Source organism: Pseudophryne corroboree, chromosome 5 (assembly GCF_028390025.1).
Source record: "Pseudophryne corroboree isolate aPseCor3 chromosome 5, aPseCor3.hap2, whole genome shotgun sequence".
NCBI lineage: Eukaryota > Metazoa > Chordata > Amphibia > Anura > Myobatrachidae > Pseudophryne > Pseudophryne corroboree.
This window is the reverse complement of record NC_086448.1, coordinates 492,384,520-492,410,991: the sequence shown is the minus strand read 5'-3', so window position 1 is coordinate 492,410,991 and position 26,472 is coordinate 492,384,520. Positions and strand designations below refer to the sequence as shown.

The 26,472-nt window shown below is 47.0% G+C and overlaps 1 protein-coding gene across 1 annotated transcript in view; it reads right to left on the bottom strand.

Moving 5' to 3' along the window:
* Positions 1–26,472, bottom strand: part of C5H5orf22 (chromosome 5 C5orf22 homolog) — a 236,848-nt gene that overhangs the window by 18,939 nt on the left and 191,437 nt on the right. Inside the window, exon 7 of the mRNA XM_063925203.1 lies at positions 15,748–15,887. Coding sequence (XP_063781273.1) covers positions 15,748–15,887 — 140 coding nt within the window. The remainder of the gene's footprint in view (positions 1–15,747; positions 15,888–26,472) is intronic.

Genomic DNA, 26,472 nt, shown 5'->3' with positions numbered 1-26,472 from the left:
AGGCCACTGCTTTTATCTAGTATTCACCAGACTATGCTCCGTTTCTGAACTCACTAGTACTCCTTTCCCCCACTCAGATCACAACCTTATCACCTGCATGCTCACCTCCGTTAATTCAAACCCTGTGTTGCTGAAGTCCTCCAATCCTCCTTAAACCCGCAGAAATATTAACACAATTAATCTTCAAGAAATTTCCACCTAACTCCAACAACTGCTTTCACCTATTTCTGCATTCACCTCTCCTAAGATGGCTGTATCACACCTGAACCAGACTCTAGAACTAGCCCTTGATGAAGTAATAATAATAATTTTATTTATATAGCGCTCTTTCTCCAATAGGACTCAAGGCGCTCCAGCTACCCATCACACTCCACGTAGGCCTAGATGTCAACCATTGCACTCTAAATTAACAAGACAACTACAAAAACTCACACGTAAACTTGAACGTCAGTGGCGTAAATCTCGTATTTCAAGTGACTTCCTCACATATAAATATACGTTATGGTAAGAACTTACCGTTGATAACGTGATTTCTCTTATGTCCACAGGTATCCACAGGATAACATTGGGATATTGTCGAGCGACAGCCAAAATGGCACCAACACGGTCACGAGCCTTCTGGCCTCCCAGGATGCATTGGGGCCTTCACCATATAGTCCCGCCCACTGACTCAGTCAAATCAGTTCTTTCCACAGCGATTTTTGGCAGGAACATCAGGTAGAGACCTGTTTAGGCGATAAGAACACACATGCACACCCTTCCATACAAGAAGGAAGAGGTTTTAGTGATTGCCAAGATCCTCAAATCAGATGCGTCAGAGTGGGATCCCTGTGGATACCTGTGGACATAAGAGAAATCACGTTATCAACGGTAAGTTCTTACCATAACGTATATTTCTCTGGCTGGGTCCACTGGATTATCCACAGGATAACAATGGGATTCCCAAAGCCATTTTAGTGGTGGGGACGCTCCTGATTGCACAGGAGGACCTTTCGCCCGAACTCTGCGTCATGAGAGGCAAAAGTATCCAAGGCATAATGTCTAATGAATGTGTTTATGGAAGCCCATGTGGCTGCCTTACATATCTGTTCTGCTGAAGCACCCCGTTGTGCTGCCCAAAAAGGACCTACCTTACGTGTAGAGTGTGCAGAGACATTAGCCGGAGTAGGGAGATCTGCATGAGAATAAGCTTCTGATATTACCATTCGAAACCATCTCGCCAGCGTCTGTTTACTAGCAGGCCATCCTCTTCTATGGAATCCGTAGAGGATGAAGACAGAATCTGTTTTTCTGATGGCACTAGTACGATCTATGTAGATTCTTAAAGCTCGGACCACGTCCAGCGACGCTTCTCCCGCAGATAGTCCCGATACCTGAAAAGCTGGGACTACAATCTCTTCATTCAGGTGAAACTTTGATACCACCTTTGGAAGATAACTAGATCTCATTCTGAGAACTGCTCTGTCTGGAAAAAAACTTAGGAGAGGAGACTTACACGATAATGCTCCTAAATCTGACACTCTTCTGGCTGACGCCATTGCCAGTAAAAAAAAAAAACACTTTAGCCGTTAACTATTTAAGATCCGCTCTCTTAAGTGGTTCAAACAGAGGACCCTGGAGAAATTTAAGAACTAAATTCAAATCCCAGGGAGCTGCAGGAGGAACAAATGGAGGTTGATTATGTACTACTCCTTGGAAAAACGTACGTACATCCTGTAAATCAGCAATCTTTCGCTGAAACCATACAGTTAACGCTGATACTTGAACCATCAAGGAAGCAACTTTCAAACCTTTATCCAAACCTGCTTGAAGGAAATCCAAAATCCTGGACACTGTAAAGGATCTCGGATTGAAATTTTTTCCAGTACACCAATGAATATAGGCTTGCCAAATTCTATGATACACACGGGCCGAAGAAGGCTTTCTTGCTCTAAGCATAGTTTGGATTACTTGTTTCGAAAATCCTTTAGCCTCTAAAATAGAGGTTTCAACAGCCACGTCATCAAAGACAGGCGTTCCAGATGACTGTGGCAACAAGGACCCTGTGTTAGCAGATCTGGACGTTGAGGGAGCAGTATTGGTGCTTCCACGGACAGATCTGTGTACCAATGCCTTCTTGGCCAAGCTGGAGCTATTAGAATCATTGCTCCTTTCGCTTGTTTTATCTTTCTCACTACTCTGGGTAACAGAGGTATTGGAGGGAACAGATACGCCAGCTGAAACCTCCATTCTACTGACAGTGAGTCTACAAGGACCGCTCCTGGGTCCCTTGTTCTTGATCCGTACCTTGGAACTTTGTTATTTAGATGAGACGCCATAAGGTCTATCTCTGGTAGACCCCATCTGTTCACCAGTGTCTGAAACACTTCTGGGTGTAGTGCCCATTCGGTTTCCTGAATGGTGTGTCGACTGAGAAAATCCGCTTCCCAGTTTAGTACACCCGGGACAAATACTGCTGACAATGCTGGGAGATGGAGTTCTACCCATCTTAGAATGGGAGTTATTTCCTCCATCAGTCTCTTGCTGTGATTACCTCCTTGATGATTGAGGTATGCTACTGCCGTCGCATTGTCTGAGCGAATCTGGACTGGTCTTCCCTGCAGACTGTCCTTTGCCTGAACTAGAGCCAAGTAAACGGCCCTTATTTCTAACAGATTTATTGGCAGGCGACTTTCCCTTGCGGTCCATTTTCCCTGGAACCATAGGCTTCTGAGTACCACCCCCCCCACCCCAGCCCTGCAGGCTGGCATCTGTTGTCATGACTTGCCACTCTTTTATCCAAAAGGGTCTCCCCTTGTTTAAATGGTCTGTCTGTAGCCACCACGCTAGAGACCTTTTTACACTTACTGGAAACTTTATCATCTGCTTTTTTATCGTCTGATGATTTCCGTTCCATTTGGTCAGAATAAAGTGCTGCAATGGTCTGGAATGGAATTGCGCATATTCCACCATGTCGAAGGTTGATACCATCAGACCCAACAGTCGCATTGCTGCATGGACTGACATTGTCTGGGCGGGCAACGCTTCCTGAGCCATGACCTGCACCTTGACTATCTTTTTCTCTGGTAAGAGAACTTTCTGTAGGTCTGAATCCAATATGGCCCCCAAATGAACCATCCGCTGTGACGGATTCAGGGACGACTTTTCCCAATTTATGAGCCACCCGTGTCTCTGTAAACAAACTATCGTCTGTTGAAGATGGCTCAACAGTAAATCTTGCGACTGTGCTAAGGATTAACAGGTCGTCTAGGTATGGGAATATTCTTATCCCCTGTTTGCGCAGACAAGCTGCCATAACCACCATGATCTTGGTAAACACCCTGGGTGCTGTAGCTAGCCCGAAAGGCAGAGCTTGGAACTGAAAATGTTCCTGGAGGATAGCAAACCTGAGGTAACACTGATGCGACAATGCTATAGGCACATGTAGGTAAGCATCCCGTACATCCAGAGATACCATGTAATCTCCCGGTTCCATAGCCAACATTATGAAGCGTAACGTCTCCATGTGGAACTTCGGGATCCATATGTATTTGTTCAACATTTTCAGATTGAGAATTGGTCGATATGACCCATTTGGTTTCTGGATTAGAAATAGATCGGAGTAAATAAAACCCCTGTCCCCTTTGTGATGGAGGTACTGGGACAATCACACCTGACTGCAGTAATTTTTAGGCATTGGCCTTCGACTCTATACGAGAAGGGCTGGTGCAAAAAAATATTTGAGGAGGCTGCCTCCTGTATGGGAACCCATACCCCTGAGATACTACCTTCTCCACCCAAGCATCTGCCGTTGACTGTTGCCATATGTGTGCAAAAAGAAGGAGTCGGCCCCCAACCCTGGAATCCTCCAGGCGGAGGCCAGTCTCTTCAGGCTGACGGTTTCTGTTCAGGTTTGGAAGCTGGCTTTTTGCTAGCCCACTGCTTCCTACACCTGGATTTAAACTGGGGTTGCTTAGGCTCCTTTTTATCTTTCGCTTTGCTTTGCCAACGAAATGAGCGAAATTTTAAACCCTTGGATTTAGGATTATAAGCAGCCGGAAATCTGACCTTTTTCGATTCAGCCTGTGATTCTAGGATATCCGATAAAGGTTTTCCAAATAATATATTACCGACAAAAGGCAATGCTTCCAATTCTTTCTTGGACTCCGCATCTGCCTTCCAGGTACGTAGCCAAACTGCTCTGCGAGTGACTACTGTCAAGGCTGAAGCTTTAGAAGCAACTGTACCTACACCAATTGCTGCTTCTTCCAAATACTGGGCAGATTGTCTTAAACGGCAAAAACAATCCTCTTGCTCCCTAGTAGGAGAAGGGATGTCATTCTCTAGTTCCTCTATCCATTCGCCCATTGCCTTTGCTACCCAGGCCGAAGCCATAGCAGGTCTTACCACTGCTCCTACTAGAGAAAATATATTTTTCAAAAGGCTCTCTACCCTTCTGTCTGTGACATCATTCAGTGAGGTAGATGACAGTGGTAAAGCAGATTTATGCATGAGTCGCAGAACATGTGCATCTACTTTTGAAGGAACTTCTCTTTTCGAACAATCCACAGCTGGAAATGGATAATAAGAATCCCATCTTTTAGGAACCTTATACTTTTTACTGGGCGCTGCCCAAGACTCATCCATCATTTCCGTCAGCTCATCTGAGGCTGGGAATTCAGCTTTCACTGATTTTGTTAGTTTAAATACAGGTGCTTTAGCTTTTAACACGGTCTTGGCTGGCTCTTCCAACGAGAGAACAGCCTTCACAGCATTAATAAGTTCAGCTACATCTTCTGAACTAAAGCTCTGCGACTGATCATCATACAGAGTATTCGAATCTATTGTATCATCATCCGATGTATCATCTTGTGTAGTCTGCCACACAGACGTATCTGCCTTAGTCTTACCTGTCCCTTGGGTTGCTTGTAGAGGCTACTGGAACCAAGCCATAGGAAGGGAGCTGCATGTATGGGTTCATAGTGTAACCTAACCCTTGAGGTGGTGCTACCGGAGTTAACTTGTCCGCTATAGAGGATAGAGTCTTTGCGAACATATTCCATGGTGGCTCTGTTGGTGGTTGAACCAACTCCTGTTTTTTACTTTGCTGAAAAGCGAAACAGTTTGCACACAAACCTTCATAAGTGACTAATTGATTCATATCAATTACCCCTGACTTACAAGATAAGCATGGTAGGGCTGTAGGAGTGCTTGATAAATTCTCCTCATCACTTTTGCCGCTCACAGACATGGTAATAATCTGTTATTGACTACACAATTTGTGACTGAAAATCACCCTATATGTAAGTATATAGAGGTGAGATCAATCTGACCACAGTGGACCTGATTTGAGGTTCAGAACAGGACTGACATTACACAGAAAAGTCAGCACACATACTAGCAGTCAGTAACATGTTAAAGCATTAGACATTGCCATATGAGAATACAACCTCCATAACAACTTATACATAAGTGGGAAAATTGTACTTCTGTTTTTAAACTGGTTCTTTTTTCAACATAACATGCAGAAAACACAGTAATACACAGGTCTCATATGCAATAGGTACTAAAAATTAACTATTCATACTAAGAAGTAGAGAGAATTTTTAGTACTGTATACCCTGCCTCCGGAGAGCGGGATAGAGGGAGACTTACCACACTTCCATATCCAAGCAAATACGCTCGTAAGACGCTGAGTGGATTCAGACGCTACTGATGTACACTGCCGCTCTTGATAACTGATAACAGACACGGACGCTCACTGACGAACACGGACACTGAGCGACTTCCACGTGTATGCAGACGCTAAGGCCTGCGACTCGGTCTGGGCGGGATCTCTAGTGTACACAACCGCAGCGTCTAAGCTGCGACAGAGTACCCTCGTGGTAGCGTCTGAGCCGGAAGTGAGGTCATTCAGTTCATGAAACGAGAAACATGCGGGAACTGGCCATGAACTCGGAGGAGGGGCGGCCAGGAGAGCGTCTGAATCCCCGTGTTGACTTAAACTCCCAGGATCGCGGCCTCTACCTAGTCCTGGCACCTATGATCCCCGGAGCGTAGCGCTGTCGCACTCGAGATGTTCGGCGCATCAACACACTGTTTGTAGTCTCCACCAAATCAGTGTAGCTATGTCCTGACCCCTCTAGTAAGAGGAAGTCCATAGACTCACCGTCTGCCCATGACCGGCCACAGCCTGGTTACGTCTGCTGGACCTGCTAGAACATCAGACACAGACGCCCGTCGAGACAGCACTAATACCTGAAGGTAAGCGTTGTTGCGACCCGGTGGGGAGTTGTTGGAGCGACTCTTTCTAGTATGCGTTTAAGACGCTGTTAAGAGAAGTCGCTCAAAACAATATAGTAAGTCTATAAAAATAAAATAATAAAAGCTTGAGGCTGCTCTCTCAGCAGCCCTGTGACCATGCGGCTTCCTGCCGCACCAAGCAAAAAACTGATTTGACTGAGTCAGTGGGCGGGACTATATGGTGAAGGCCCCAATGCATCCTGGGAGGCCAGAAGGCTCGTGACCGCGTTGGTGCCATTTTCGCTGTCGCTTGACAATATCCCAATGTTATCCTGTGGACCCAGCCAGAGAAAGACTGTCTACCACTCTTATAGAGATGCCCTGGACACTGCCAAACAACCATATTTCCAAACTCTTATCTTTGCTCAAGCCTCTAACCCCAAACGACTCTTTAATACATTTAAATCACTTCTGAACCTTCTCTCACCTACTCCACCAGCCACTATCAAGGCACAAAATCTTGCTTCCTACTTCAAGGAGAAGATTGATAAGATCCAAGATGAAATGGTATGCTCTTCGTCAGCCAGTGACCTGCTCAGTTCTTTACCTGAACCCTCTGGCACTCTCTCTTCATTTGATCCCACGTCCGCTTCTCTACTATCTCTCCTTTTGATCCTTTACCCTCACAAATAAGTAAAGCTCTGCCTCCGGTGCTCATCCCTACCTTAACTAACATCTGTAATCTCTCTCTCTCTCTACTGGAATTTTTCCTTCACTGTTCAAGCATGCAGTGATTACTCCCATTTTTAAAAAACAAAATTCTGTCCCTAACTCTCTCTCAAACTACCGCCCTATCTCTCAGCTCCCTTGTCTCTCTAAGCTACTGAGAGACTTGCCCACACTCGACTCGCACAACTTACTGGACCCACTTCAGTCAGCCTTCCGTTCCCAACACTCCACAGAGACAGCACTGACTAAAGTGGTTAATGATTTGATCAGAATTAAGTCTAAAGGCCATTACTCACTACTTATTCTTCTAGATCTATCTGCTGCCTTTGACACTGTTGACCACTCTCTTCTCATACAAACACTACAATCCCTAGGTTTTAAAGACACAGCCCTTTCTTGGTTCCTATCCTACTTATCTAATCACTCCTTCATTGTTCGCTTCTCTGACTCTACCTCCTCTTCGCTACCTCTTTCAGTTGGAGTACTGCAAGGCTCAGTCTTGGGTCCTCTGCTTTACTTTATCTATACCTCATCTCTTGGTAAACTAATCAGCTCTTTGGATTTCAGTATCATCTGTATGCAGATGATACTCAAATCTACCAATCCTCCCGTGATTTGTCCCTATCTGTACTGGGCCATGTCACTGAATGCCTTTCTGCCATTTCATCTTGAAAGACATCTCGCCACCTCAAACTTAATATTTCAAAAACAGAGTTAATTATATTTCCACTGGCCAATAGTAAGTACCAACCTGATATCTCTATCACTGTTGAAAACTCCACAATCTACCATACCCCCACAAGCTCGCTGCCTAGGTGTCATACTTGACTCTGATCTGTCATTTGTTCTCCACATTCAATCTGTCTCAAAATCATGTTACATGCATCTAAAAAAAACATATCCAAAATACAACCATACCTTACACAAGATACTGCTAAAACTCTAATCCAAGAGCTCATTATCTCCCGCATTGATTATTGCAATAGTATCCTAACTGGTCTTCCCAAAACGAGACTCTCACCACTACAATCCATTCTGAATGCAGCTGCGAGGCTAATCTTCCTCGCTAGATGTTCATAGTCTGCAGTACCACTCTGTCAGTCCCTCCACTGGTTACCTGTATTCTACCGTATTCAATATAAAATACTTTTACTCACACAAAAGGCCATTAACCATACTACACCAATGTACATCACTTCACTTATCTCAAAATATCTCCCAACCCGTCCTCTTCACAAGATCTGCGTCTCTCATACACACTCATTACTTGCTCCCACTCACAATTGCAGGACTTTCATCATGCTGCACTACCTCTGTGGAATGCCCTACCACACACAATAAGACTCTCCTCTAGTCTCCAAACCTTGAAGCGTTCCCTGAAAACTCACTTCTTCAGGCAAGCGTATCAAATTCCAGAACCGTCCACATAACATTCATAAACCTTCCTATCAAACTGCATCCACTCTGTATAGTCCACACATGACTTCTCATTCTTCACTTACCCTTCCTCTCGACCCCGGTTCATCATTGCTGTATGAACATATCATACAGCACACCAAGAACCTTTGCAATCTGGTGGACAACTATGCAATAGATAGCACCTATCCTTGTATATCCATGCCTATAGCCCTATAGCTTGCGAGCAGGGCCTTCCTACCTCTATGACTGTTTGTTATTACCCAGTTTTGTTATATCATTGTTATTTCCAATTGTAAAGCGCAACAGAATTATGCTGCCCTATATAAGAAACTGTTATTAAATAAATAAATAGAAGGATCACCAGATTGTAATGGCCTACGTGACCACACTTTTGCCCTTCTAAGAAGTGTTTATAATTAGTTTTGTGAGGTTGCTCTTGAACTAAGTAACTTGCAGATGTGTCCTCCTAGATCTAGCCACAATACGCCATGAAGCGAAATACCTGGTGGGAGAGATGCCAGAGCCAGTGCAACTCTGCTAACACCTGGCATCTCTTTTTGCCAAATATGCATCTTATTTACAACGCAATGTGGCTAGGACACATGAGGAGACTGTGCAGATTAATTTGATATATTACACTTGCATTTTGTGTGCGACTGAGTCTGTATATTGAGCAGAACAGAAATTGTACTGGAAAAAAGCTGTGGCTGCTACATTGTAGCACTTTGTGTACAGATTCTGGGATCTATTCATGAAGCAGTGAAAAGTGTGTAGAAGTGAGCCAGTGGAGATGTTGCCCACGGCAACACTGAAGTAACCTTTATAATTTGCATACTATACAATTGTATGGAGCAGCTGATTGGTTGCCATGGGCAAATTCTCCACAGGTTCACTTGTTCACTCTTTTCACTGCTTCATGAATAGACCCCTTAGTTGCACACAGAGATACAAGTGTTGCATATAAAATTAATCAGCAAAGATGCATTTTCTGCAATAAAAGATGTCCCACAATAGAAGATTTTCATGCGACCAGGCATGGCGAGACTGCAGCAAAGATATATGAGGACATATATATTTGTTTCTTATACCAACACTAATTCAGCTCTGAGAGACTAGTATACATTTTGCACCAGGAGTCTTTACCAAGGGAAAATCCAATACAGGTTGAGTATCCCATATCCAAATATTCAAAAATACAGAATTTTTTGAGTGAGATATTGAAACCTTTGTTTTCTGATTGCTCAGTATACAGAATCTTTGTTTAATACACAAAGTTAATAAAAATATTGTATGCTGTGTGTATAAGGTGTATATGAAACAATAAGAATTTACTTACCGATAATTCTATTTCTCGTAGTCCGTAGTGGATGCTGGGGACTCCGTAAGGACCATGGGGAATAGCGGCTCCGCAGGAGACTGGGCACAAAAGTAAAGCTTTAGAACTACCTGGTGTGCACTGGCTCCTCCCCCTATGACCCTCCTCCAAGCCTCAGTTAGGATACTGTGCCCGGACGAGCGTACACAATAAGGAAGGATTTTGAATCCCGGGTAAGACTCATACCAGCCACACCAATCACACCATATAACTTGTGATCTAAACCCAGTTAACAGCATGATAACAGAGGAGCCTCTAGAAAAGATGGCTCACTACAGCAAAAAACCGATTTTTTGGTAACAATAACTATGTACCAGTATTGCAGACAATCCGCACTTGGGATGGGCGCCCAGCATCCACTACGGACTACGAGAAATAGAATTATCGGTAAGTAAATTCTTATTTTCTCTAACGTCCTAAGTGGATGCTGGGGACTCCGTAAGGACCATGGGGATTATACCAAAGCTCCCAAACGGGTGGGAGAGTGCGGATGACTCTGCAGCACCAAATGAGAGAACTCCAGGTCCTCCTCAGCCAGGGTATCAAATTTGTAGAATTTTACAAACGTATTTGCTCCTGACCAAGTAGCTGCTCGGCAAAGTTGTAAAGCCGAGACCCCTCGGGCAGCCGCCCAAGATGAGCCCCCTTCCTTGTGGAATGGGCTTTTACAGATTTTGGCTGTGGCAGGCCTGCCACAGAATGTGCAAGCTGAATTGTACTACAAATCCAACGAGCAATAGTCTGCTTAGAAGCAGGAGCACCCAGCTTGTTGGGTGCATACAGAATAAACAACGAGTCAGATTTTCTGACTCCAGCCGTCCTGGAAACCTATATTTCCAGGGCTCTGACAACGTCTAGCAACTTGGAGTCCTCCAAGTCCCTAGTAGCCGCAGGCACCACAATAGGTTGATTCAGGTGAAACGCTGAAAACCACCTTAGGGAGAAACTGAGGACAAGTCCTCAATTCCGCCCTGTCCGAATGGAAAATCAGATGAGGGCTTTTACAGGATAAAGCCGTCAATTCTGACATGCACCTGGCCCAGGCCAGGGCCAACAAACAGCATGACCACTTTCCATGTGAGATATTTTAACTCCACATATTTAAGTGGTTCAAACCAATGTGACTTTTGGAACCCAAAAACTACATTTAGATCCCAAGGTGCCACTGGAGGCACAAAAGGAGGCTGTATATACAGTACCCCTTTCACAAACGTCTGAACTTCAGGGACTGAAGCTCGTTCTTTTTGGAAGAAAATTGACAGGGCCGAAATTTGAACCTTAATGGACCCCCATTTCAGGCCCATAGACACTCCTGTTTGCAGGAAATGTAGGAATCGACCTAGTTGAAAATTCCTCCGTCGGGCTCGCACCACGCAACATATTTTCGCCAAATGCGGTGATAATGTTTTGCGGTTATATCTTTCCTGGCTTTGATCAGGATAGGGATGACTTCATCCGGAATGCCTTTTTCCTTCAGGATCCGGCGTTCAACCGCCCTGCCGTTAAACGCAGCCGCGGTAAGTCTTGGAACAGACAGGGTCCTTGCTGGAGCAGGTCCCTTCTTAGAGGTAGAGGCCACGGATCCTCCGTGAGCATCTCTTGAAGTTCCGGTTACCAAGTCCTTCTTGGCCAATCCGGAGCCACGAATATAGTGCTTACTCCTCTCCATCTTATAATTCTCAGTACCTTGGTTATGAGAGGCAGAGGAGGGAACACATACACTGACTGGTACACCCACTGTGTTACCAGAGCGTCTACAGCTATTGCCTGAGGGTCCCTTGACCTGGCGCAATACTTGTCGAGTTTTATAAACATGTGGAAGACTTCTGGGTGAAGTCCCCACTCTCCCGGGTGGTCTGCTGAGGAAGTCTGCTTCCCAGTTGTCCACTCCCGGAATGAATACTGCTGACAGTGCTATCACATGATTTTCCACCCAGCGAAGAATCCTTGCAGCTTCTGCCATTGCCCTTCTGCTTCTTGTGTCACCCTGTCTGTTTACGTGGGTGACTGCCGTGATGTTGTCCGAATGGATCAACTCCGGGTGACCTTGAAGCAGAGGTCTTGCTGAGCTTAGAGCATTGTAAATGGCCCTTAGCTTCAGGATATTTATGTGAAGTGATGTCTTCAGGCTTGACCATAAGCTCTGGAAATTCCTTCCCTGTGTGACTGCTCCCCAGCCTCGCAGGCTGGCATCCGTGGTCACCAGGACCCAGTCCTGAATGTGCGGCCCTCTAGAAGATGAGCACTCTGCAACCACCACAGGAGAGACACCCTTGTGCTTGGTGACAGGGTTATCCGCTGATGCATCTGAAGATGCGACCCAGACCATTTGTCCAGCAGGTCCCACTGGAAAGTTCTTGCGTGGAATCTGCCGCATGGGATTGCTTCATAGGAAGCCACCATTTTTCCCAGAACCATCTCATTGATGTACTGAGACTTGGCTCGGTTATAGGAGGTTCCCGACTAGCTCGGATAACTCCCTGACTTTCTCCTCCGGGAGAAACACCTTTTTCTGAACTGTGTCCAGGATCATCCCTAAGAACAGAAGACGAGTCGTCGGAATCAGCTGCGATTTTGGAATATTGAGAATCCAATCGTGCTGCCGCAACACTACCTGAGATAGTGCTACACCGACCTCCAACTGTTCCCTGGATCTTACCCTTATCAGGGAATCGTCCAAGTAAGGGATAACTAAAATTCCCTTCCTTCGAAGGAGTATCATCATTTCGGCCATTACCTTGGTAAAGACCCGGGGTGCCGTGGACCATCCATACGGCAGCGTCTGAAACTGATAGTGACAGTTCTGTACCATAAACCTGAGGTACCCTTGGTGAGAAGGGTAAATTGGGACATGAAGGTAAGCATCCTTAATGTCCCGAGACATCATGTAGTCCTCTTCTTCCAGGTTCGCAATCACTGCTCTGAGTGACTCAATCTTGAATTTGAACCTCTGTATGTAAGTGTTCAAACATTTTAGATTTAGAATCGGTCTCACCGAGCCGTCCGGCTTCGGTACCACAACAGTGTGGAATAATACCCCGTTCCCTGTTGCAGGAGGGGTACCTTGATTATCACCTGCTGGGAATACAGCTTGTGAATGGCTTCCAAAACTGTCTCCCTGTCAGAAGGAGACATCGGTAAAGCCGACTTTAGGAAACGGCGAGGGGGAGACGTCTCGAATTCCAATTTGTACCCCTGAGATATCACCTGAAGGATTCAGGGGTCTACTTGCGAGTGACCTTTTGCTCGCTTGCCCACGAAAAGACTGCGCCTGATAATACGGCGTCTTCTCATGTTGAGAGGCGACCTGGGGTACAAACGTGGATTTCCCAGCTGTTGCCGTGGCCACCAGGTCTGAAAGACCGACCCCAAATAACTCCTCCCCTTAATAAGGCAATACTTCCAAATGCCGTTTGGAATCCGCATCACCTGACCACTGTCGTGTCCATAACCCTCTACTGGTAGAAATGGACAACGCACTTAGACTTGATGCCAGTCGGCAAATATTCCGCTGTGCATCACGCATATATAGAAATGCATCTTTTAAATGCTCTATAGGCAATAATATACTGTCCCTATCTAGGGTATCAATATTTTCAGTCAGGGAATCCGACCACGCCAACCCAGCACTGCACATCCAGGCTGAGGCGATTGCTGGTCGCAGTATAACACCAGTATGTGTGTAAATACCTTTTAGGATGCCCTCCTGCTTTCTATCAGCAGGATCCTTAAGGGCGGCCATCTCAGGAGAGGGTAGAGCCCTTGTTCTTACAAGCGTGTGAGCGCTTTATCCACCCTAGGGGGTGTTTCCCAACGCACCCTAACCTCTGGCGGGAAAGGATATAATGCCAATAACATTTTAGAAATTATCAGTTGTTATCGGGGGAAAACCACGCATCATCACACACCTCATTTAATTTCTCAGATTCAGGAAAACTACAGGTAGTTTTTCCTCACCGAACATAATACCCCTTTTTGGTGGTACTCGTATTATCAGAAATGTGTAAAACATTTTTCATTGCCTCAATCATGTAACGTGTGGCCCTACTGGAAGTCACATTTGTCTCTTCACCGTCGACACTGGAGTCAGTATCCGTGTCGGCGTCTATATCTGCCATCTGAGGTAACGGGCGCTTTAGAGCCCCTGACGGCCTATGAGACGTCTGGACAGGCACAAGCTGAGTAGCCGGCTGTCTCATGTCAACCACTGTCTTTTATACAGAGCTGACACTGTTACGTAATTCCTTCCAACAGTTCATCCACTCAGGTGTCGACCCCCTAGGGGGTGACATCACTATTACAGGCAATCTGCTCCGTCTCCACATCATTTTTCTCCTCATACATGTCGACACAAACGTACCGACACACAGCACACACACAGGGAATGCTCTGATAGAGGACAGGACCCCACTAGCCCTTTGGGGAGACAGAGGGAGAGTTTGCCAGCACACACCAGAGCGCTATATATATACAGGGATAACCTTATATAAGTGTTTTTCCCCTTATAGCTGCTGTATCTTTAATACTGCGCAAAATTAGTGCCCCCCCCTCTCTTTTTTAACGCTTTCTGTAGTGTAGTGACTGCAGGGGAGAGCCAGGGAGCTTCCCTCCAACGGAGCTGTGAGGGAAAATGGCGCCAGTGTGCTGAGGAGATAGGCTCCGCCCCCTTATCGGCGGCCTTATCTCCCGTTTTTCTATGTATTCTGGCAGGGGTTAAATTCATCCATATAGCCCAGGAGCTATATGTGATGCATTTTTTTTTGCCATCCAAGGTGTTTTTATTGCGTCTCAGGGCGGCCCCCCCCAGCGCCCTGCACCCTCAGTGACCGGAGTGTGAAGTGTGCTGAGAGCAATGGCGCACAGCTGCAGTGCTGTGCGCTACCTTGTTGAAGACAGGACGTCTTCTGCCGCCGATTTTCCGGACCTCTTCTGTCTTCTGGCTCTGTAAGGGGGCCGGCGGCGCGGCTCTGGGACCCATCCATGGCTGGGCCTGTGATCGTCCCTCTGGAGCTAATGTCCAGTAGCCTAAGAAGCCCAATCCACTCTGCACGCAGGTGAGTTCGCTTCTTCTCCCCTTAGTCCCTCGATGCAGTGAGCCTGTTGCCAGCAGGTCTCACTGAAAATAAAAAAAAAACCTAAAACTAAACTTTTCACTAAGTAGCTCAGGAGAGCCACCTAGTGTGCACCCTTCTCGTTCGGGCACAAAAATCTAACTGAGGCTTGGAGGAGGGTCATAGGGGGAGGAGCCAGTGCACACCAGGTAGTTCTAAAGCTTTACTTTTGTGCCCAGTCTCCTGCGGAGCCGCTATTCCCCATGGTCCTTACGGAGTCCCCAGCATCCACTTAGGACGTTAGAGAAAAATGTATTAAGTGCTTAGACTTAGGTCCCATCGCAATGATATCTCATTATGGTATGCAATTATTCCAAAATACGGAAAAATTTGATATCCAAAATACTTCTGGTCCCAAGCATTTTGGATAAGAGATACTAAACCTGTATTGGTTTCTCAGGCCAATTAATGTGCCAGTGTCAGTGGGAGTAGAATTGTACACTGTGGGGAAGGTGTATTAAGCCTGGAGAAGTGATAATGCAGTGATAAGTGTAAAGTGATAACGCACAAACCAATTAGCTCCTAGCTGCCAATTTTCAAACCTATAATGATTGGATGGTGCGTTATCACCTTTCATTTATCACTGCTTTATCACTTCTCCTGGCTTAATACATCTGCCCCACAGTATCTAAACCCCTTGCAGCCACATGTATGCTCATCAATAGACAATCTTATTCTAATGTACTGTGGGCTAAATGAACTTTTTCCAAGCTGGTTATTTTAATCTTAATTTAAAATTACATTTATCACAATTTGTTATACTTGTTTGTTTTTAACTTGCCTTATACTTTCCTAAATTTAGCTTACATTTCTTTCCTGGTTATTTTATTAAACGTACAAATAGGGGATTAAAGTAGTTTCCAATGTTACAGCAGTAAGGGTAGCAGGTACCTGGCTAATGTTACGAGAGTTGGTTTTGGCAGGTGTTTCAGTAAATGCTGCATGGACTGGACAAGCGCCTCAATCTCTTTCTCGGTGCTGACATGATGTGGAAGCTCAGCATAATCACACGTAAGACCAGCTTGATGAATCTACAGAAACAGAAAGGTGGGGCAAAAGCAAACAGATAAAACAAACACAACAATAAATAAAAATACATTGTAATGATCCCACATTGTACTGAAACCCTTTGAAGTTTGACCTCCCCTACTCGCAATTTCTGTAACCTGGTTGAGCTTGTAACTGCGGAGGAACCAATTGATATTCTAATTAACATATTTCTGGTAAAGGGTTATAATCATGAGGCATTAATACAAAAATGAAAGCTTTAAGTCTGGTCATACATATGAAATTACCAACCCGTCGGCCCCTGTCGGTTTGCAGTTTGAAAAAGGCGTTAAAAGCTGACTGGTTGGTACTTTCTCTCCAAGCTTTGATACATATGCCTGTGACACGAAAACTGCCATTACGAATTTAAGTATAGAGGCCTCTCATTTTTTATTAAGAAAGTAATTTTTCAAATGTTTGAACTGCATGACAAGTCACAACCTCGCTTTCATGACACGTTGGGCCTACATTGTTTCTTGAAGATAATTTTGCATATAGGTTTTTGTATACCTATTCATTTTTTCTAATTCTGTGTTTTCATGCCTGATTAACATACCATTTAAAATAAGAATTTACTCACCGGTAATTCTATTTCTCGTAGTCCGTAGTGGATGCTGGGTACTCCGTAAGGACCATGGGGTATAGACGGGCTCCGCAGGAGACTGGGCACTCTTAAAAGAAAGATTAGGTACTATATCTGGTGTGCACTGGCTCCTCCCTCTATGCCCCTCCTCCAGACCTCAGTTAGGGAAACTGTGCCCGGAAGAGCTGACATTACTAGGAAAGGATTTGGAATCCAGGGTAAGACTCATACCAGCCACACCAATCACACCGTACAACTCGTGATAACTATACCCAGTTAACAGTATGAACAATAACTGAGCCTCTCTCAACAGATGGCTCATACAATAACCCTTTAGTTAAGCAATAACTATATACATGTATTGCAGAGAGTCCGCACTTGGGACGGGCTCCCAGCATCCACTACGGACTACGAGAAATAGAATTACCGGTGAGTAAATTCTTATTTTCTCTGACGTCCTAGTGGATGCTGGGTACTCCGTAAGGACCATGGGGATTATACCAAAGCTCCCAAACGGGCGGGAGAGTGCGGATGACTCTGCAGCACCGAATGAGCAAACTCAAGGTCCTCCTCAGCCAGGGTATCAAACTTGTAGAATTTTGCAAAAGTGTTTGAACCCGACCAAGTAGCAGCTCGGCAAAGTTGTAAAGCCGAGACCCCTCGGGCAGCCGCCCAAGAAGAGCCCACCTTCCTCGTGGAATGGGCTTTTACTAATTTAGGATGCGGCAGTCCAGCCGCAGAATGTGCAAGCTGAATCGTGCTACAGATCCAGCGAGCAATAGTCTGCTTTGAAGCAGGAGCACCCAGCTTGTTGGGTGCATGCAGGATAAATAGCGAGTCAGTTTTTCTGACTCTAGCCGTCCTGGAAACAAAGTTTCAGGGCCCGGACTACGTCCAGCAACTTGGAATCCTCCAAGTCCCTAGTAGCCGCAGGCACCACAATAGGTTGGTTCAAATGAAACGATGATACCACCTTAGGGAGAAATTGGGGACGAGTCCTCCATTCTGCCCTTTCCATATGGAAGATCAGATATGGGCTTTTACATGACAAAGCCGCCAATTCTGACACACGCCTAGTCCAAGCTAAGGCCAAAAGCATGACCACTTTCCACGTGAGATATTTTAGCTCCACGGTCTTAAGTGGCTCAAACCAGTGTGATTTTAGGAATCCAACACACGTTAAGATCCCAAGGTGTCACTGGAGGCACAAAAGGGGCTGAATATGCAGCACCCCTGTAACAACGTCCGAACTTCAGGCAGTGAAGCCAGTTCTTTTTGAGAGAAAAAGGGATAGGGCCGAAATCTTGGCCTTTATGGATCCTAATTTTAGGCCCATAGTCACTCCTGACTGTAGGAAGTGCAGGAATCGACCCCCCTGGAATTCCTCTGTAGGGCCTTCCCGGCCACACACCAAGCAACCTATTTTCGCCATATACAGTGAAAAAGTCTTGCTGTCACGTCTTTCCTTGCCTTTATCAGCGTAGGAATAACTGCATCCGGACTGCCCTTTTCCGCTAGGATCCGGCGTTCAACCGCCATGCCGTCCAACGCAGCCGCGGTAAGTCTTGGATCAGACAGGGTCCCTGTTGCAACATGTCCTGACGGAGAGGCAGAGGCCATGGGACCTCTGAGAGCATTTCTTGCAGTTCCGGGTACCGAGTCCTTCTTGGCCAATCCGGAGCAAAGAATATTGTTCACACTCCTCCGTTTATTACAATTCTCAGCCCTTGGGTCTGAGAGGAAGAGGAGGGAATATATAGACCGACTGGAACACCCACGGTGTTACTAGTGCGACCACAGCTATCGCCTGAGAGTCCCTTGACCCAGCGTAAAACCTTTTTTATCTTTTTATTGAGGTGGGACGCCATCTAGTCCACATGAGGCAGTTTCCATCAATTTGCAAAACTGCGTGAAGACTTCCTGATGAAGTCACCACTTTCCCGGGTGGAGGTCGTGTCCACTCCCGGAATGAACACTGCTGACAGTGCGCTTACTTGATTCTCCGCCCAGCGAAGAATTCTGGTTGCTTCTACCCTCGCCACCCTGCTCCTTGTGCCGCCCTGGCGGTTTACATGAGCCCCTGCGGTCTGACTGGATCAGAAGCGGTTGGTCGCGAAGCAGGAACTCCGCTTGACTTAGGGCGTTGTATATGGCCCTTAGTTCCAGGATATTGATGTGAAGGCAAGTCTGTTGGCTTGACCACAAACCTTGGAATTTTCTTCCCTGTGTAACTGCCCCCACCCTCGGAGGCTTGCATCCGTGGTCACCAGGACCCAGTCCTGAATGCCGAATCTGCGGCCCTCGAGAAGGTGAGCACTCCGCAGCAACCACAGGAGAGACACCCTGGCCCTGGGGGATAGGGTGATTAACCGATGCATCTGAAGATGTGATCCGGACCACTTGTCCAGTAAGTTCCATTGTCCTTGCATGGAACCAGCCGAAGGGGATGGCCTCGTATGATGCCAGCATCCTTCCCAGGACTCGAGTGCAGTGATGCACTGACACCTGTTTTGGTTTTCAATGGATTCCTGACCAGTGTCATGAGCTCCTGAGCTCTCTATCGGGAGATAAACCCTCTTCTGGTCTGTGTCTAGGATCATGCCTAGACGAGGCAGATGAGCTGTAGGAACCAACTGCAACTTCGGAATATATAGAATCCAGTCGTGTTGCCGTTTCACTTCCAGAGAAGGTGATACGCTTTCCAGCAACTGCTCTCTTGATCTCGCTTTTATGAGGAGATCATCCAAGTATGTGATAATAGTGACACCTTGCTTCCGCAGGAGCACCATCATATCCGCCATTACCTTGGTGAAATTGGTAATGACAATCCCGTACCGCAATTCTGAGGTACGCCTGTTGAGGTGGATAAATGGGGACACGAAGGTATGCATCCCTTATGTCCCGATTCATTTCAGGCTTGCAATGACCGCTCTTAGCGATTCCATCTTGAACCTGAACCTTTTCAGGTATATGTTCAGGGATTTTAATACAATATGGGTCTAACCGAACCGTCTGGTTTTGGGATTATAACATGGTCGAATAACACCCTCTTGTTGAAGGAGGGGACCCTTGACCACCACCTGTTGAAGATACAATTTACGAATTGCAGTTAACACTGGCTCCCTCTCTTGGGGGGAAGCCCGCCAGGTCCTCGGTGAGGGGGCATCTTCTCACAGTCCAGCCTGTATCCCTGCGATACAATTTCTATTGCCCAGGGATCTAACAGGGAGTGAACCCACTAGTGGCTGAACTTACGAAGGCGTGTCCCCACCGGGTCAAGCTCCGCCTGTGGAGCCCCAGCGACATGCGGTGGATTTTTGTAGAGGCCGGGGAGGACTTCTGTTCCTGGGGACTAGCTGTGTTGTACAGCTTCTTTCCTCTGCCCCCGGCTCTGACAAGAAAGGACGCACCTCAGACTTTCTTGTTTCTTTATTCGAAAAGCTGCATTTAATAATGTCGTGCTTTCCTAGGCTGTGCAGGAATATAAGGCAAAATATCAGAATTACCAGCTATAGCTGTGGAGACCAGGCCAGAGAACCTTTCTCCACACAATCCTCAGCCTTCCATATGCCTCTTAAGTCGGCATCATCTGTCCAATGTATATTCTACAGGACACGTCAAGCAGAAATCGACATAGCTTTTGTCTCTAGGACCCAGTATACTCATGTCCCTTTGGGCATGCTTTATAATTATATATCTATCACTTAAGACAGCATCTTAAAATATTTTTATGCATACTAGGGTCTCAATCTCTGCTGATAAGGTACCTGTCCACGCTGCCACAGCGCTATAAACCCATGCCGACACAATCGCCGGTCTGGGTAGTATACTAGAATGTGCACACTATCTGCAGGATCCCTGAGAATAGCTAGTGCAAACAGGACACCCAAGGGGAAGATTCTCAACACATCCTGGCCCTAGTGGGGAAAGGATACAGCCTGAGAATTCTCTTGTGGGAAGCTGCCGTCTCTTGTCTGGAGAGGAGAGGAGGGAAATTTACCTCAGCATTCTTCCCCTTAACATGTGTACTCTCGTGTCAGGGACAGATGAGTCATCAGTGATATGCAAATCATCTTTTATTCCAATAATCATATATTGAATATCTTTTAGCCCTCTTGGCTGTAACTTTGCATTATCGTAGTCGACAGTGGAGTTAAACTCCGTGTCGATAATAAGAATTTACTTACCGATAATTCTATTTCTCATAGTCCGTAGTGGATGCTGGGAACTCCGAAAGGACCATGGGGAATAGCGGCTCCGCAGGAGACTGGGCACAAAAGTAAAAGCTTTAGGACTACCTGGTGTGCACTGGCTCCTCCCCCTATGACCCTCCTCCAAGCCTCAGTTAGGATACTGTGCCCGGACGAGCGTACACAATAAGGAAGGATTTTGAATCCCGGGTAAGACTCATACCAGCCACACCAATCACACCGTACAACTTGTGATCTGAACCCAGTTAACAGCATGATAACAGAGGTGCCTCTGAAAAGATGGCTCACAACAATAATAACCCGATTTTTGTAACAATAACTATGTACAAGTATTGCAGACAATCCGCACTTGGGATGGGCGCCCAGCATCCACTACGGACTATGAGAAATAGAATTATCGGTAAGTAAATTCTTATTTTCTCTGACGTCCTAGTGGATGCTGGGAACTCCCAAAGGACCATGGGGATTATACCAAAGCTCCCAAACGGGCGGGAGAGTGCGGATGACTCTGCAGCACCGAATGAGAGAACTCCAGGTCCTCCTCAGCCAGGGTATCAAATTTGTAGAATTTAGCAAACGTGTTTGCCCCTGACCAAGTAGCTGCTCGGCAAAGTTGTAAAGCCGAGACCCCTCGGGCAGCCGCCCAAGATGAGCCCCTTTCCGTGTGGAATGGGCTTTTACAGATTTTGGCTGTGGCAGGCCTGCCACAGAATGTGCAAGCTGAATTGTACTACAAATCCAACGAGCAATAGTCTGCTTAGAAGCAGGAGCACCCAGCTTGTTGGGTGCATACAGGATAAACAGCGAGTCAGATTTTCTGACTCCAGCCGTCCTGGAAACATATTTTCAGGGCCCTGACTACGTCCAGCAACTTGGAATCCTCCAAGTCCCTAGTAGCCGCAGGTACCACAATAGGCTGGTTTAAGTGAAACGCTGAAACCACCTTAGGGAGAAATTGAGGACGAGTCCTCAATTCTGCCCTGTCCGTATGAAAAATTAGGTACATTCAGGAACTGAAGCTAGTTCTTTCTGGAAGAATATCGACAGGGCCGAAATTTGAACCTTAATGGACCCTAATTTTAGGCCCATAGACAGTCCTGTTTGCAGGAAATGCAGGAAACGACCCAGTTGAAATTCCTCTGTAGGGGCCTTCCTGGCCTCACACCACGCAACATATTTACGCCAAATACGGTGATAATGTTGCACAGTTACATCCTTCCTGGCTTTGATCAGGGTAGGGATGACTTCATCCGGAATGCCTTTTTCCTTCAGGATCCGGCGTTCAACCGCCATGCCGTCAAACGCAGCCGCGGTAAGTCTTGGAACAGACAGGGTCCTTGCTGGAGCAGGTCCTTTCTTAGAGGTAGAGGCCACGGGTCTTCCGTGAGCATCTCTTGAAGTTCCGGGTACCAAGTCCTTCTTGGCCAATCCGGAGCCACGAGTATAGTCCTTATTCCTCTCCTTCTTATGATTCTCAGTACCTTGGGTATGAGAGGCAGAGGAGGGAACACATACACTGACTGGTACACCCACGGTGTTACCAGAGCGTCCACAGGTATTGCCTGAGGCTTCCCTTGACCTGGCGCAATATCTGTCCAGTTTTTTGTTGAGGCGGGACGCCATCATGTCCACCTTTGCTTTTTCCCAACGGTTCACAATCATGTGGAAGACTTCTGGGTGAAGTCCCCACTCCCCCGGGTGGAGGTCGTGTCTGCTGAGGAAGTCTGCTTCCCAGTTGTCCACTCCCGGAATGAACACTGCTGACAGTGCTATCACATGATTTTCCGCCCAGCGAAGAATCCTTGCAACTTCCGTCATTGCCCTCCTGCTTCTTGTGCCGCCCTGTCTGTTTACGTGGGCGACTGCCGTGATGTTGTCCGACTGGATCAACACCGGCTGACCCTGAAGCAGAGGCCTTGCCTGACTTAGGGCATTGTAAATGGCCCTTAGTTCCAGGATATTTATGTGAAGTGACGTTTCCATGCTTGACCACAAGCCCTGGAAATTTCTTCCCTGTGTGACTGCTCCCCAGCCTCTCAGGCTGGCATCCGTGGTCACCAGGACCCAGTCCTGAATGCCGAATCTGCGGCCCTCTAGAAGATGAGCACTCTGCAACCACCACAGGAGAGACACCCTTGTCCTTGGAGACAGGGTTATCCGCTGATGCATTTGAAGATGCGATCCGGACCATTTGTCCAGCAGATCCCACTGAAAAGTTCTTGCGTGGAATCTGCCGAATGAAATCGCTTCGTAAGAAGCCACCATTTTTCCCAGGACCCTTGTGCATTGATGCACTGACACTTGGCCTGGTTTTAGGAGGTTCCTGACTAGGTCGGATAACTCCCTGGCTTTCTCCTCCGGGAGAAACACCTTTTTCTGGACTGTGTCCAGAATCATCCCTAGGAACAGCAGACGTGTCGTCGGAATCAGCTGCGATTTTGGAATATTTAGAATCCACCCGTGCTGTCGTAGTACTACTTGAGATAGTGCTACTCCGACCTCTAACTGTTCTCTGGACCTTGCCCTTATCAGGAGATCGTCCAAGTAAGGGATAATTAAGACGCCTTTTCTTCGAAGGAGTATCATCATTTCGGCCATTACCTTGGTAAAGACCCGGGGTGCCGTGGACAATCCAAACGGCAGTGTCTGAAACTGATAGTGACAGTTCTGTACCACAAACCTGAGGTACCCTTGGTGAGAAGGGGAAATTGGGACATGGAGGTAAGCATCCTTGATGTCCAGAGACACCATATAGTCCCCTTCTTCCAGGTTCGCTATCACTGCTCTGAGTGACTCCATCTTGAATTTGAACCTTTGTATGTAAGTGTTCAAGGATTTCAGATTTAAAATAGGTCTCACCGAGCCGTCCGGCTTCGGTACCACAAACAGCGTGGAATAATACCCCTTTCCCTGTTGTAGGAGGGGTACCTTGATTATCACCTGCTGGGAATACAGCTTGTGAATGGCTTCCAATACCGCCTCCCTGTCGGAGGGAGACGTTGGTAAAGCAGACTTCAGGAACCGGCGAGGGGGAGACGTCTCGAATTCCAATTTGTACCCCTGAGATACTACCTGCAGGATCCAGGGGTCCACTTGCGAGTGAGCCCACTGCGCGCTGAAATTCTTGAGACGGGCCCCCACCGTGCCGGAGTCCGCTTGTAAGGCCCCAGCGTCATGCTGAGGACTTGGCAGAAGCGGGGGAGGGCTTCTGTTCCTGGGAAGAGGCTGCCTGCTGCAGTCCTTTTCCCCTTCCTCTGCCCCGGGGCAGATATGAGTGGCCTTTTGCCCGCTTGCCCTTATGGGGACGAAAGGACTGAGCCTGAAAAGACGGTGTCTTTTTCTGCTGAGAGGTGACCTGGGGTAAAAAGGTGGATTTCCCAGCCGTTGCCGTGGCCACCAGGTCCGATAGACCGACCCCGAATAACTCCTCCCCTTTATACGGCAATACTTCCATATGCCGTTTGGAATCCGCATCACCTGACCACTGTCGCGTCCATAACCCTCTTCTGGCAGAAATGGACAGCGCACTTACTCTTGATGCCAGAGTGCAAATATCCCTCTGTGCATCTCGCATATATAGAAATGCATCCTTTAAATGCTCTATAGTCAATAATATACTGTCCCTGTCCAGGGTATCAATATTTTCAGTCAGGGAATCCGACCAAGCCACCCCAGCACTGCACATCCAGGCTGAGGCGATTGCTGGTCGCAGTATAATACCAGTATGTGTGTATATACTTTTTAGGATATTTTCCAGCTTCCTATCAGCTGGTTCCTTGAGGGCGGCCGTATCAGGAGACGGTAACGCCACTTGTTTTGATAAGCGTGTGAGCGCCTTATCTACCCTAGGGGGTGTTTCCCAACGCGCCCTAACCTCTGGCGGGAAAGGGTATAATGCCAATAATTTTTTAGAAATTAGCAGTTTTTTATCGGGGGAAACCCACGCTTCATCACACACCTCATTTAATTCATCTGATTCAGGAAAAACTACGGGTAGTTTTTTCACACCCCACATAATACCCTTTTTTGTGGTACTTGTAGTATCAGAAATGTTCAAAACCTCCTTCATTGCCGTGATCATGTAACGTGTGGCCCTACTGGAAAATACGTTTGTTTCCTCACCGTCGACACTGGAGTCAGTGTCCGTGTCTGGGTCTGTGTCGACCATCTGAGGTAACGGGCGCTTTAGAGCCCCTGACGGTGTTTGAGACGCCTGTACAGGTAATAACTGATTTGCCGGCTGTCTCATGTCGTCAACAGTCTTTTGTAAAGTGCTGACACTATCACGTAATTCCTTCCATAAGACCATCCAGTCAGGTGTCGACTCCCTAGGGGGTGACATCACTATTACAGGCAATTGCTCCGCCTCCATACCATTTTCCTCCTCATACATGTCGACACAACGTACCGACAGACAGCACACACACAGGGAATGCTCTGATAGAGGACAGGACCCCACTAGCCCTTTGGGGAGACAGAGGGAGAGTTTGCCAGCACACACCAGAGCGCTATATATATACAGGGATAACCTTATATAAGTGTTTTTCCCTTATATAGCTGCTGTATAGATTTATCTGCCAAATTAGTGCCCCCCCTCTCTTGTTTTACCCTGTTTCTGTAGTGCAGGACTGCAGGGGAGAGTCAGGGAGCTTCCCTCCAACGGAGCTGTGAGGGAAAATGGCGCCAGTGTGCTGAGGAGATAGGCTCCGCCCCCTTCTCGGCGGCCTTTCTCCCGCTTTTTTAAGGAAAAATTGGCAGGGGTTAAATGCATCCATATAGCCCAGGAGCTATGTGTGATGTATTTTTTTGCCATCTAAGGTGTTTTTATTGCGTCTCAGGGCGCCCCCCCCCCCAGCGCCCTGCACCCTCAGTGACCGGAGTGTGAAGTGTGCTGAGAGCAATGGCGCACAGCTGCGGTGCTGTGCGCTACCTTATTGAAGACAGGACGTCTTCTGACGCCGATTTTCCGGACATCTTCAGTCTTCTGGCTCTGTAAGGGGGCCGGCGGCGCGGCTCTGGGACCCATCCATGGCTGGGCCTGTGATCGTCCCTCTGGAGCTAATGTCCAGTAGCCTAAGAAGCCCAATCCACTCTGCACGCAGGTGAGTTCGCTTCTTCTCCCCTTAGTCCCTCGGTGCAGTGAACCTGTTGCCAGCAGGATTCACTGAAAATAAAAAACCTATACTGAAACTTTTTTACTAAGCAGCTCAGGAGAGCCACCTAGTGTGTACCCTTCTCGTTCGGGCACAAAAATCTAACTGAGGCTTGGAGGAGGGTCATAGGGGGAGGAGCCAGTGCACACCAGGTAGTCCTAAAGCTTTTACTTTTGTGCCCAGTCTCCTGCGGAGCCGCTATTCCCCATGGTCCTTTCGGAGTTCCCAGCATCCACTAGGACGTCAGAGAAACTTTGTTATTTTGGATAGTGAACATAGAGAGACTCTGAAGGACTCTGTGACATAGGGACAGACCAGGGTAGATTTCCTTTCTGTTCCCTAACCTTTTGTGCAATAATTTTACCTCAGCACTTACACATATCCAAACAGGTGTCGGCGTTGTCGACGGAGACACCCTCCCACACACATATCCGCTCTATCACCTCCTTAGAGGAGCCTTTTACCTCAGACATGTCGACACACGCGTACCGACACCACACACACAGGGGATGCTCTATTTGAAGACAGTTCCCCCACCAGGCCCTTTGGAGAGACAGAGAGAGAGTATGCCAGCACACACCACAGCGCTATATAATACAGGGATGTACACTATACTGAGTGA